Here is a 14553-nt window from a genome sequence, read left to right on the forward strand (position 1 = left end):
TATATTTTTGGGCATTTCCCTTTCACAGATCATAAAAAGTTTGATGAATTTGCTGTTTTTCAGGTGTGATTTCCCGAAAATCCAGAGAAATCAGTGTAAAGGCAGGAGAGATGGTGGCTCTGCAGTGTCCTTATTACAGGAATTGGAAACAAGGTGGCTCCACAGTGACCTGGACGAGTCACACAGCTCAGAGAGAGTATGTGATCAACAAGGTGTCGCGGTCTGAGCTGAAGCAGATGGGTGTGCTGCTTAACAGAAGGAGCCTCGTGATTCTCAGTGCTACTGCAAATCATCAGGGGACTTACTCATGCTCTTTGGGGTAAGGTCCCAATATTCTTAATAAACATGTAACCATGAGTCATGATTCATAAGAATGGCTCAGTCATGACTCAGAAATCTGTCGTTATCAATTTATTTCTCAACAATAATACCTATAACTGAGTTATAATTCATTTGTAATTTGATTTACTCATCGCTTGGTAATGCTAAAGTAATAAACTGGTCAAGGCTTTATAATTATGACCAACGAGACTACCCTACAGGCAAAGTCCAAGTTAGATCTGATAAAACCACTATAAAGGTATTCATTCTAAAGTAAAATTAATATTTACATTTTTTAATCTCGATAATAATATAGATTAAAGCGTCACATTCATAACTACAAGAGCTTTACATCTTACTGTCGCTTGGGAATGGCACCATATATACTCTTCTCCATTGTTTATAATGATTAGCACACTAATACACAAAAATGCCTCTTAAACTATTACCACTATTATGGGAAAATTACTTGTTTCAAGCGAAATGTTAAGTTTTCTTGAAACAAGTCAAATGATCTTAGTAGCTTCAGCCTTAATAAGTAAATAAGTCAAAAAAAATAGTGTGATTAGATTCTTAAATGTGAGTATTTTATGGTTTCTTTGCTCCATATAACAAAGAAATAATGACAACTAAATCAATGGATCAACATTTTTTGACATTTATGGACAAAATGACCAATAAAATACAGATTATGAAAATTGCATAATATAGTTAGTAGCAGCCCTAATTGGGATCTAAATCACAAAATCATTTGTTGACGAGAGCATATTTGTGTTTGGTAAATTAAAATTATTTTTGTTCATGTTATTTAAAACATTCACATAAATCTGAACTAAAAGATTGGAGAAATTCTGTGGGTCCTGACCCACACTTTGGAAACCACCAGTATAGCCACAACTACGTTGAGTGACCTGTGACATCTGTGAAGTCAAGGCACCAGCATTATTTAAAAAGAAAACGTCTCCGAAGTTTGTCGCATCGCGCCGACGGAACCTGAAAACCAGAGCGATACCAAAAGTAGTAAAAAGAAAATGATTATGAATCATTGTCATTCATTTCATATTTTAATGACACCACAGGAATGACAACAGGCGGCAGTTCTGGTTCAATGTGTCGGTGAACCCGGCACAGTCCAGGAACATGTTCTCCCAGACCTGTCGCGCACAAGAGTCCTGCAAACTCAGTTGCCCTGATGTCAACGTCCCCGCTGTGAAAACCCGAAGCATGAGCAGCAAGGGCATCATATGGCACAAGGTCATTTTACTTCAGTTGTTTTAAAACTATATATCATTGTGTGTTGCTGTTTTGTTTTTGTTTGGTCTTTTTTTTTTTTTTTACCTGCCATGTTTTTACGTTCTTTCCATTGTGAAATGTAGCCTACTGCCATTAAACGGCTTCTCCTCCACACGGCACAGATCTGTGCCGCAGTTGCACGGATTAAAAAATGCGTTTTTCTGCATCTTCTTATGTATTATGATTCATTTTGTATCGCATTTTAGTAGCGTTATAAAGTAGCAGTGATTGTGCAGAAGTCACGACATAGACAAGTGTTTTTCTTTTTAATTTCGTTCATAAGAAAGAGCTCAGTGAACTTAAATTCAATCCGATTTTAAACATGTTAAGTACTTTTTGCCCTGTTGTGTTCATATAGTTGGTGAAAATTACTTTTTTTTCCCATCAGATTGTCTAGGACACTTAAAAACACTTAATTTAAGACACTTTATATTTCACATTCTTAAGGGTAATCTTGTGTCTTATAGGAGGGCGAGTTGTTACAGAACCATGGTTACTTACCGAGCGTTGAAGAGAACGACCGTGGTGTCTACACCTGTACCAGATCTTATCTCCATCGTGGCCAGATATATAATATGACCTTCACAGTGGCACTGGATGTCCACCCAAAGAGTAAGGAGAAACATCTAAACGATTTGTTCTCTTTCAGTTCAGTGTGTGAAGAATGTTCTCCCCTTTCTGCCCACAGAACAGGAGAAAGCGGCGGCGATCATTTCACCGCACAATCATGACGTCGTTTTTGTCGAGCTAGGTGAGATTCAGTCCCGTAACACACACACACACACACAAACATCTACTGCTTTTAAATCCGATGCAAACTGTTTTTCTTCCAGGATCACCAGCGGAAGTTCTTTGTGAAGCTGTGATGTACTCGGACTTTGATGACATTTTCTGGCTGAGCGGGAAATCAGTTGTGCAAAGAAACCCCGAGTTGCCATTTTCCTCCAACTACAAATGGTGAGCAGCGTTGCCAACGCAAAAGCGGTCGCACAGACGGCAGATATTACCCTTATCTGTGATGTCTTCTTCATTCCAGGGAAAGTAAAGGTGAAGAAGTGAACATGACGGCGTCTCTCTTCTTCAAAAATGTGTCTGAGGACGACCTGAAAAGAAATTACACCTGTAAACTGGAATCTGTCTCCCAGACTTCAAGCTTTGTCACTGTGACACTCGCCAAAAAGGGTTTGTAAGACAGAGAGTCAGTCCTGTAGTACCACTGTCTTTTATAACCATGTTAAACCTTTGTTTTTCACATCTTACTGTAATTGTATCATTTGTATGTGATGTATGAATATTGCAGGGCGTGAGGACCAACTATTTACAGATGGACAAACTATTATTACCAAAATCACAATAGAAATATTCAAATTTGTGCCCAATTTTGCAATTCATTTGCAACCATATCTGTTTAAATTGATTAAATTCAACAAGTTGTTGCAACCTTCAGTGTGGGTTTTAAATCAAGAGATGGAACGAGTCATGGTTATATTTGTAACCCAGGAAGAACACGTCTCTGGTGGAGGACAGGACTAAGGTGAGGTGCCAAAGCAAACAAAACAAACCAAAAATGAAGCCTAGCCCTCACTACACACTAATCAAGACAAACTAAAAAAAGAAAACTATCCAGCTCTACTCCAAAACACATACACAGGGTGGCACCTGCTACTTACGTAGTGTTTCCAACATCTTTTCTGCGATGTGGTGTGGATGTAGAGGGTACCCTGCTCGGTCCTCCATCCTTCCTCCCCACCACATACCTCATAAGCAGAATCGAGCAGAGGCTGAATGCTGCAGGAAGTCAAACAAAAAGAGTAAGAGCTGCTCTTCAAGTCTTCCTTTATATATAATCATATATAATCAGCTCTCCTCCCTACAGCAACTCAGGTGGAAGCCAATCATCAGCATCATGTGCTCTACCTGGCATGTAACGTCCAATATCACAATTGACTAACAATTATTCAAGTGATGAGTGGTTTCAAATCTTAACTCAATGTTTATTGGAAACATTAGCAAATTTGTTTTGGGACCCAAAAAGAATCTCCCGTGACCCGTCTGTGGGAATCAGTGATCTATCAATCTGTCGCTCTAAACTTGCATCATAAAGTGTTTTTTAAAAAAAAAACGTGTTATTACTATTATGTAAAAGGATTTCAACAATCACTCTCTACATTTTCAATTCAGTCAACGTTTTACCCTACAGCTTATGGTTCACTGAGACTTTCACCAACTCACCAGCACTCACGATGCTGTTAAGGTCTGATGATTTTTAACATTTTTAATAAAACTCTGTGAAACAACATTTTAAAGTAAAGTAAAACACATTGCTGCTGCATGTTTGATCATATATGTGATGTTTTTCTGCCGCCTACTGGCGTAAAATCAGAGTGCAGCTTCAGAGACTGGCTCTGCTTTGATAATCGCAGAGTAGAATACTCTGAATATTTTTATAATATTAATAAGACATTCGGTTGTAATCATTGCTTTATTAAATGTATTACACTCAAGATGAAATTACATATATTTAATCACAGTTATCCTCGTCAGTATTTGCGAAATGTTCAATATGATTCTCTGTTTTTGTGCATCATAAATATGTTTTTTATTGTCAATCATTTTATATCAAAACAAGCAGTTTTACTTTGCAATTCTGTCTAATATAATGAATATCTTATATTGACCACCGGCTACTAAATAGTTGTTTTTTCCACTTTTTTTCCTATGTCAGCCCCCGCTTGGCCAGACTATATGCTCATTGGCCCCCAGGTCACCCCTGGTCTAAACCTTCAGGGAAGCTTCCTCATTTGCTAGTTTGAGCATCCTATGGTAAAGTGGGAGGGAATAAGGCTTGTGACTGGAGGGTCGCCAGTTCAAATCCTAGAAAAGGTTAATGGCAGATGGCTGCCATTGCTTCCCGGGCACAGATATACGATGTGTGTGTGTGTTTCTGACTGAAAAGTTAAGGGTTTAATGGAAATTCTAAAACAAAAAAACCACATCAACCCCCTTCTGCTCCTGTCAACACTTCCTGTCTCAGTTGCTGCCGCTGAGCGAAGCTTCAAGCCTGAATCTTATAAAGACTTACATGAAGTTCACCATGAGCAGGGAAAGACTCTCAAATTAAAACCTAAAACCTTTTTTGGATCCACCTCTAAATTATGAAGCTACTTATTACCGACACATCTTTGACCTTAAGTCTCATCAGGTCCGTTAGCAGCTATACCTGATGTTGTTGTCCAGTTGTTGTCATATCTGAGAAAAAGTACCAAAGAGTTTCCTTGGTTTTGATGTAATGTTACATCAAGTTGTTATTTACTTGGGTTCGGGGGCTTCAAGGAAAACAGGTTGGCAACCACTGGTTAACATTACGTTACATGTCATTTAGCAGACACTTTTAACCAAAGCGACTTGGTGTTTAAATTTGGGTACAAATAAGCCCTAGAAGTAAGTGTTTCAAGTAAGCCAAATTATAAAGTGCTAGTCATAAGTGCTTTTTTTTGTCGTTGTCTTAGTCGAGGTAGAGTCGAAAGAGATGCATTTTTAGTCGGCGGCGGAAGATCTGGAGGCTTTCTGCTGTCCGGATGTCAATGGGGAGCTCGTTCCACCATTTGGGAACTAGGACAGCAAACAGTCATACGTTTGGCGAATACCTCTGCCATCCTCTCAGTGAGGGGCCAGCAAGCCAGTTTGCCGATCCACAGCAGAGCGGAGTGGGCAGGCTGGGGTGTAGGTTTAGATCATGTCCTGGATGTCCTGGAAGCCAGTGAAGGGAGCGGGGTAGTATTAGAGAACTTTGGTAAGTTGAAGACCAGTCGAGCTGCTGCGTTCTGGATGAGCTGCAGAGGTCGTATGGCACATGCAGGGAGACCAGCCAGGAGGTTGTTGCAGTAGTCCAAGCGCGAGATGATGAGAGCCTGGACCAGAACCTGTGCCGCCTTCTGGGTTAGAAGAGGCCGTATCCCTCTGATGTTGTGCAACATGTATCTGCATGATCGAGCTGTTGCAGCAATGTTGGCAGTGAGGGAGAGATGGTCATCAAGTGTCACACCCAGGTTCCTTGCGGTATGAGAAGGAGCTACCACAGAGTTGTCGAGGGTGATGGTCAGGTCTGTGGTGGGAGAACCCTTTCCTGGGAGAAAAAAGGAACTTGCAGAGATCTGTTCTGCTACTTGTGTTTCAGACCGGGGGAAAGAGAGAATGAGTTGGTTGTCATCAGCGTAGCTGTAATAGGAAAAACCATGAGAGTGAATGACAGAACCAAGAGAGTTGGTGTACAGAGAGAAGAGGAGAGGGCCCAGGACAGAACCCTGAGGGACCCCAGTAGTTAGAGGACAAGGTTCCAACACAGATTCTCTCCAGGTTACTCTGTATGTTCAGTTTTGAAGATTAGAGTAGGGCAAGTGCAGAGTCTGAGACACCTAGTTCCTGAAGGTAGGAAGTAAGGATCTGGTGGTTAACTGTGTCAAACACTGCATAAAGGTCCAACAGGATGAGCACAGAGGAGAGAGAGGCCGCCCTGGCAGTGTGGAGTTGCTCAGTGACAGCAAGAAGTGCAGTTTCGGTCGAGCGACCTGCTTTAAAACCAGACTGAAGAGGATCAAGAAGGTTGTTCCGGTGAAGGTATGAAGAGAGTTGATTAAAAGATAGTACGCTCCAGAGTTTTGGAAAGAAATGGAAGAAGAGAGACAGGTCTGTAGTTATGTATTTACTTCAGACGGGTCGAGGGTGGGTTTTTTAAGGGGGGGGGGGGGGGGGGAGGCACTCTGGCCTCTTTAAGAGAGTCATGAAAGCAACCAGATGATAAAGATGTGTTAATGAGATGGGTGAGGAAGTTAAGTTAATCAATGTTTAAAAAATACATTTTCATGATATTTGCTGAGCACTGATTGCATTTTTATGAGGGCTCAGGGTGGACCGGTGATAAGGGCCCCCCCCTCCCCCCCATCCCACCACCTCCACACTGAGACAAAGTGTATCATACTTGTTTTGTCATTAACACGATTTGTGTACACATATACTGGAAGATCCAAGCCACATTGCCCTCAGAGGGGATTTCCCAATCGTTCACTAATAAAGGTCACTCTATGATGTGGGGAACCACAAATGCTATTTGTTGTTGTGGCCCTGGAGAATCTTAGTCAAGTCCTTAACAACAGCAATTCTTATGTTTATTATAATAATAAAACGCTAATCCACGCTACAGAAATAATTAAAACTCTGTGTAAGTCACGGCTGTAGACTGCATGGATGTGCAAAATCTTTTGACTTAATTTCTTCAACCGAAACCCATTTTTCCACAAGATGAGGCGAAGTGATTGCATTTAGAGTGACTTCATTCATCCCACGGCAGGAAAATCAGCAAAAAGGTCAAAGGTAAATACATGGCAAATAAAACTATTATTAGTAGTAGTAGTAAGATATTTACATGACAGACAACACAGTTTCCACTACAGAAAGTACATAAAACTGCGGTGGGAAAGGATTAATGCACAGATTGAAAGGATGTTACAGTGGAAAAAAAAAAGAAAAAAAGAGGTTAGTGGTTTGACAGTTGTTAGTGTTCCACTGAATTCACCACTGTGTTATTATAGACGTTAAAAAACAACCGTATAAATGATTTTACCACTCAACAAGACTGTGCAGGAGACCGTGTAGGAGTAACAATCTGACTCAATTGTTTGGTAATGAAAGGCTACTGAGGTTTATCATTAACATAATATATAGATAATTGACCAAATTACCTAATTATTCATGATGATTATATTTATTGAAACATGTCTATAATTGTTTATTAACCATTTATAAATAGTTAACAATAAAAATGTATAACCTATTTTTAATAATGTCCCAGTTTTTTGGGGATCAATAATATTCATCCATCTGTCTACTAATCTATCTGTCTGTGTGTGTTCTTTGGACCTTTTTCGGAATAAACACTGACCTTCTCAGGACCAGAAGTCCTCATGGAGACCAAAACCTGGTCCTAATAAAGCAGAGACAAATTTTCTGAGGAACTGGTTTTGGAGTTTAGGGCTACGATTTGAACGGTGGTCATGGTTAAGGTTTGGGATGATGATGATTTGTTGTGGAGGTCAACGAGAGTCCTTAAAAGGAGAGCTGCACAAACCTGTGTGTGTGAGTGTGTTAAAATGTGTGATTTGAATTCATTTCATAACCCTGCAAATGCAAACATGATCTAAAGTCAGAACAAATCAATAAAGAGTGGTGTTCAAATGCATTTTTATGTTGTATTTGTGTCTTCTAGGAGAGTTAATCATCCATTACTTCCTCTCTTTCCTTCCTTTCACTCTTTCTTTGCCAGTCTGTAATGTTGGACGACTTCCTTCCCTGAGTCTGAACATTTAACTTTCAAGTTTGAAATGTGAGGAAAACATCTGATAGATGAAGAGCATATCATTTCATGATCCAAGAGTCTGTCTGTCTGTCTGTCTGTCTGTCTGTCTGTCTGTCTGTCTGCCTGTCTGCCTGTCTCATAATGGGTGGGGGTTGACAGTGGTGTGGTATCATGCTCGTGCTATGCCTTTTATCATCCGATTCTTAATACGAAGGAAATGAAACGCCGCGACGACGTCTGTGCTGAAGGTTGGTTGGGGCTGCCTCTCCGCTGCAGGCTGTCGTGATGCTCAAAGCACCTCTGCTCGCTCTTTTCCTTCTCACACTACAACCAGGTAAGAGACTCAAGCTTTCATTTTGGTGTTTTTTTTTTTTTGTTTTTTTTTTAGCAGATTACAAAAAGACAGAACAATAGCAAAGAAGGAGGACAACAAAATGGGTGGGGGGAAATGGAGCAGGATAAGATTCCATGTTATTTATCATGAGATTCAGTGTCTTGGCTACATCCTGATATTTTTGTATTCATCTGTATCCTTTGCTCATGGCTTCACATCTTTCACTGACATCCACAAACTGTCACACTGAAAACACGACTGACGTAGAAGCGCAGAGACATTAGGATGTGGTTGAGAGGCCCCCGCTGAGCTTTCACTCAAAAAAATTTTTTGCTGAGGGTGTGAAACGCACATATACATAGACTCTTGGAAAACAGTTGATGTTCATCCAAAATGGGTACAAAATAAAAGCAGCATCCAATCACTGACCTATTTTAACCAATGCTTAGTTTATTATTACCTATTACTGCTTAAAGTGGCCTATGCTTAATTAAATGCCCGAAAGGTCTGCACTGAATTGGAAAAAACAAAACAAAAAAACAGCAGAATCTCGCAGAATATTTTTTAAATGATAATGAGAATTTGGATGAATATTTTATTATATTAGTATTATATCATATATTTCTATTCATTTCACTGTCACTTGGCTGCATGTCTTGGCCAGGATCCCCTTTTGTTTTTGAAAATCGAAAAAATCCTAAAAACACATGGGTCATTGAAAGTGCTCGAATTTTTATGCAAAAATAAGTTAAGTTGATATTTAGGTAAATGTCTCCTTTGTTTGTAATAGCGCCACCTACTGTTTCATGCTGCTACAAGTTGCCCTCTCATCTTAAGCTGTGTCAGCACATTCGGTCCTTGAATTTTGAAGAAATTTGTCCTGGAAAGTACTTGAAAAGTCCTTGAATTTGATGTCAACCAAGGTTTGGGAACCCTGTAAAAAAATAAACTGCAGTTCTTGTCACTCTTTCACAGGTACATGTTACTGGAGGTCTAATATATGCGTCAAAGTAGGAGAGATGGTGACGCTGGACTGTCCTCCTACCGCTAATTATAACGGTGATCTCAAAGTGGTCTGGACCAGTTACTCCCCGCAGGAAGTGGATCTGACCAGCATGGCTCGAGCTGAGCAGAGGCACAAGGGTGTGTTGGTTCATGGAAGGAGCCTCATTATTCTCAGTGCATCTGCAGAGCATCATGGGAACTACTCGTGCTCTCTGGGGTAAAGTTTTTTATCAGCCCTACAATCATTTCAAATTAATCTTCATAGCATCATATAGTCACTCAGTATTCGATTGGTTAAAATATAGAAAAACAAGTTTTATGAATGATTGCATCTATAAAAACGAAAGATGACCTCATTCGTGTTACAAGCATTTAGTTAGTGGACTTCATGTGTTTTTGCAGAAGAAATGACTTGAGTGTGTGCTCCTCTAAACCCATACATCCCACGGTTGTGCTATAATTTACCAGGATCTTTGAATGCATCTCATAAGCTGCTGTCTTTAGCTGGAGTTTAGAAATAGTCAAATCAAATATTCATCTTTGCAAGAAATGCTCATGAATTGAGACACGGATTGCAACACTAGAAAAGTACAACTGTGTTACATGTTATAATAAGGACTTATTTTTCTTATAACTTGACAGAAATGCAAGCAGTCATTTCCTGGTGACAGTGTCCAGACTGTGTAATATGAGCATCTATAATGATAGCTGCAAATTAACAGACTACTGCAAATTTAACTGTCCTGACGTAAATGTGCCAGCCATAAACACCCCCAACATCACTTACAATGGCATCATGTGGCGCAAGGTAAGTTCCTTTTTACATTTGGAAAAACATTACCACCGTTTTTTTTTTTATTCTTTTCTTTATATAATTCTAAGCTGAACTTATTTTTCCATCTTGTAGGGGAATTGGTCATTGCCAAACTACGATAAACTCACTTTTTCAGCTTTTGAAGAGAAGGACGCCGGTATTTACACCTGTACCAGATCTTACCTGCATCATGGTCAAATATATAATATGACCTTCACGGTGCCACTTGATGTCAAACCACAGTGTGAGAAAAACACCTCATCGATTTCTTCGTCTTCAATCTTCTTTTTAAAGAGTTTTGTACAAACATGTTTCTCCCTTTTTCCCCCACAGCGGATGATAAACCGGCAGCGATCGTTTCCCCACGCGAGAATGAAGTCTTCCTTGTCAACTTAGGTGATCTGGGGATACACATATACACATTTCCTGCCATTTCAAATTGAAACTTTAAAAATCTTATTTTCTTCCTTCCAGGCTCAAACATGGAGATTGAGTGTAAAGCTGTGATCAACTCAGAATTCGATGGCCTGTGCTGGATAATCAATGGAAACTCAGCAGTGAAAGAAAACGCTGGCTTACCAGTTTTCGTCAAACGCACAAAGTAAAAAGTGACACATACCAGTCAATAAACCATCCATTTTGTCCTGCTTTATCCTCCACATGATTGAACACACTAAATACTCCCTGTATGTGACTTCGAATGAACCCTAATGTAACGTAGATTAACGACGTGAATGAAAACTCACCCCCATAAGAAGATAGAAGGTTAATAAGAGGTTTGGGGTGATTTCATTTCATCGTTGGCGTCATGTCAACCGTTTGTGTATAAACTCTGGAGAAAGTTCGCTAGCTTAAATGCTAACGCTTTAGAATTAAGTCCGCTAGCATAGCAGAAGTGACATCGGCGTTGGCATGACAAGAAGCCTCTTCCTTCGTTAAAGGTGACATCGAATGCTCGTATCGCACATATGTGTTCGTTATGGAGGTCTACTTACATATATTAACTTGTTTTCGTGGTCAAAAACCTCGTAGTCGCTGCAAACAAGCCGATCGAAATATCTCCTCACTGACGCTCTCGTCAGCCACACTGTTTCAGAGCAAAATCACACCCCCAGAATGCGGACTGTGTTGTGATTGGCCAACCAATGAGCGCTTTCCCACTGTCCTGTGATTGGCCAGGTACCTGGAAGTGACGTAATTAGCACGTCAGCTCTCAGATACGCAGCTCCCCCTCTGGCCACGATGGATGCTCTGCATCTCAGCAGCTACAATGAGAGTAGTTCTTCTTCTTCTGTTGCGTACATTCTTGAATGTACGCAACCGGATGTGCCCGGACTAGTGGAGGAGTGGTGAGGTTTCCTGATGACATCATCAGCAAACGGAAGTGCCATTCCGCTTTACAGAGCCCAGGAAAACAATAAAACCCTATTTTATCAGCAGTGGCTGAACTGTTTGTTCTGAAACTTTAGGGTTTCATAAACGAGGTAATGACGCACAAAAGCAGCGTTAATTGGAGCTTCCGGTCTATGTCGCCTTTAAGAAGTACAGCCAAAGATTTGCACTGTAACAGCCACAATTTAGTTCTTCTGCTGTGTGTTTTTCCTTGTCTATCTTCATTCAACGGTGAAAACACACACACACACAGCTTCTGGAAGCAGCAGTCACAGTGAGGAGCGCAGTTTAATACAAAGTTTATGGTTTTAAGACCCACAATACTGTGATTTGAAGCATGTAGTGGCTTCTTCAAAACTAATTTTGAAAATAACGAAAAAAGAATTTCTTTGTTTACTCGGTTTGCGCTCGGCCGACTTAACCTCTGCATGTTTTCGGACTATAAGATGAAACTGGAGAACCTGGAGAAAACACATGCACCAGTGACCTTCTTGCTGTGAGGCAAGAGCGCGACATCCAACGGAATGATCAAACCGCACAACATTTAGCAAAGTAAATTTCCAAAATCTCAATCTTTAACAGAGGAGTCTGGTGAATGAACTGATTCTAATGATTCTGTGACGAGTCGGTTAAAATCCATGCAGAAAGGCCCTTGTTCCAACCAGGTTGTAATCATTTCCTCCCATAATCTGCATCCCCAGAAACTTCCTTCAGAATGTGGCATTTACAAGCAGACAAACGGAGCCAAAATCAGAGCCTTCTTGGCGATCATGGTAATAATGTTGTTCTAAATCCTCATATGAATGACATCCTTTCCGTTCTTTCCTAGTACAAACAACAGTGACAAAATCGCTCTGTTGTCTCTGGTCTTCAAAAAAGTGTCAGAGGGCGATTTGACACAGAATTACTCCTGCAAACTGGAGACCGCCAACCAATACAGTACCTCTGTCACCATTCGTCTCCAAAATGGTATGCCTCCTTGTTTCCTTTGTTTACTTCATTTTTTTGTCACTCAAATATCAATTTGACACAGCATTTATTATATTTCTTGATTGATTTATGTTTTTATTCTCCTCTTTCTTCCTCTCCAGTTCGCCCCTCATGGGTGCCACTGGCTGTCAACACTGTGGGCATTGCGGTGGTGATGACTGCGGCGGTCCTTCTATATGTGAAATTTAAAATTTACATCACTCTTTTCTTGAGAGACACTCTTGGCTGCCACAGAGGGGTGTCGGGTGAGTCATTTTCGTATCCACTGCATTGATTGATGGCGGTCAGATAATGAAACTGTGGTGACTGAGGTGTCGTGGTTTTGTTGTTGGGTCAGATGGAAAAAGCTACGACGCCTTCGTGATGTGTTACAAGAGCAACACAGACGCAGGACTGAACGCCGATGACAGGCGGTGGCTGGAGATTGTTTTGGAAGAAGAGTTTGGCTACAGACTCTGTCTTCACGATCGTGACATCCAGCTCGGGAAAGGTAAGTACGGAAACATGAAAACAAGCTTAGTTGAAGTGAGTAGGTCTGCCAACTTCATGATAAGACATGCACTTCACACATAATTATTATTGCACCCATAGTACCCACAGTACTTGGACAACCAATGAAAAGCGCCCAATTTCTGTCGGATTGTAATGAACGATAGACGGATGGACAGGGCCTGACAGCAGGAGGAGGATTTTATTTTCCCCTAATTTAAATTGTGCAATCTGAGAACAAAGGAGTCGCTGAGGGGCTGAGGTTGGGCCTGATTGTTACTGAAAAAAAAGGATGGCGACGTACATAAATTCATAATCGAAATAATTACAGTGGTCATAAACATCAATAATTGTCTCTGGGTGGCCCTGTGATGGACTGGTGACTTGTCCAGGGTGTACTCCACCTTTCACCCCATGTCCCTTGGGATTGGAAGCAGTGGCTCCACAACCCTCATGTGCAGAATGAAGTGGTCGAGAATGAATGAATGAATAAACTGTCATCAGTGGAGTCAGTATTACAATTGAACATGTTTCCTTAATATCTGGTGGTAAATCACCATCATACTAATACATTAATAAGCAGTACAATACATTTCTGTACATAATGTTCCTTTCATGAAGTCATGTGTAATCTGAATATTGGTTGGTTGCAGCTGTGGCAAACGCAGTGTTAGAGTGCATAGAGGAAAGCCGGACAGTGGTTCTGGTTCCCACCTCTCTGGATCCTGGTCTGGGCTCTGGTCTGCTGAGTGCCGTCCATGAAGCCCTCGTGGAGCGGCAGACACGTTTGATTTTCATCAAGAGCGAGACGACAAAAGAGATGACGTCAGGTTCCTTACCCGAGGCCTTGCAGCTTCTTAGTGAGGCTGGTGACGGTGTTACCTGGAGAGGCAGGAGTTCCTCCTCATCCTTCTTGAAACGGTTACGCTTTTACCTTCCGGCTTCACCAAAAGAATTACAGATAAGGCTTCTACAGACATCTAGGACTGAGCTACCCAAAACTTCACAAGTTTGAGGCCAATAAATGTTTTCCTAACCATCTGAGGGCCATGTCCAGATTTCAAAGAATGTGGCACAACAGTGAAGTTAAGAAAAAAAGATATTCGAGAAGCCCTGTCTAATAGTGAGTTTTAATTTAAGCATCTTTTGATGTAAATTTATTCCACAGAGTAAAGAATATTTTGTATGGTCCAATTTGCAACACCTTCAAGTCCCACAAGTGGGCCATGTCCCACATTTTGGGAAGCACTGATCCAGGTGGAACCTTTTTTCACAATAAAACGATTGGGCACGTTTTCATAAGTATTATATTCGTCCTCACTAATCATCATATTTACTGTATTTATATTAATAAAATGTAAAGAATTACAAAAAAGGAATGATAGTTTTTCCAATTAAAGCAATACTATGTAACTTCTGAGGCGTGGCCTCAGCCTCATTTTGTTGTTGAATCTGTTCAGCAGTAAACGATGTCTCATACAATAGGTCGTCTTAGATTTATTATATCGATTCTGAAGCTGTTATTTTAAGGCTAAAAAAAGTTTCAAAGGGGGCAAGATGGAA

At 40.6% G+C, this 14553-nt stretch overlaps 1 protein-coding gene across 1 annotated transcript in view; it reads left to right on the forward strand.

The window, feature by feature from the left end:
- LOC131459835 (interleukin-18 receptor 1-like) overlaps positions 1-14274 on the forward strand; it is a 14498-nt gene extending 224 nt beyond the window's left edge. The window contains exons 2-16 of the mRNA XM_058629954.1: positions 64-319; positions 1401-1575; positions 2082-2226; positions 2303-2365; positions 2448-2571; positions 2651-2800; positions 9172-9522; positions 9948-10113; positions 10213-10363; positions 10453-10515; positions 10594-10720; positions 12341-12480; positions 12603-12746; positions 12839-12991; positions 13644-14274. Of these exons, the coding sequence (XP_058485937.1) occupies positions 64-319; positions 1401-1575; positions 2082-2226; positions 2303-2365; positions 2448-2571; positions 2651-2800; positions 9172-9522; positions 9948-10113; positions 10213-10363; positions 10453-10515; positions 10594-10720; positions 12341-12480; positions 12603-12746; positions 12839-12991; positions 13644-14005 (2570 nt within the window). The 3' untranslated portion in view covers positions 14006-14274. The remainder of the gene's footprint in view (positions 1-63; positions 320-1400; positions 1576-2081; positions 2227-2302; positions 2366-2447; positions 2572-2650; positions 2801-9171; positions 9523-9947; positions 10114-10212; positions 10364-10452; positions 10516-10593; positions 10721-12340; positions 12481-12602; positions 12747-12838; positions 12992-13643) is intronic.
- Positions 14275-14553: the final 279 nt, after the last annotated feature.

This window comes from Solea solea, chromosome 5 (genome assembly GCF_958295425.1).
Source record: "Solea solea chromosome 5, fSolSol10.1, whole genome shotgun sequence".
Lineage (NCBI taxonomy): Eukaryota > Metazoa > Chordata > Actinopteri > Pleuronectiformes > Soleidae > Solea > Solea solea.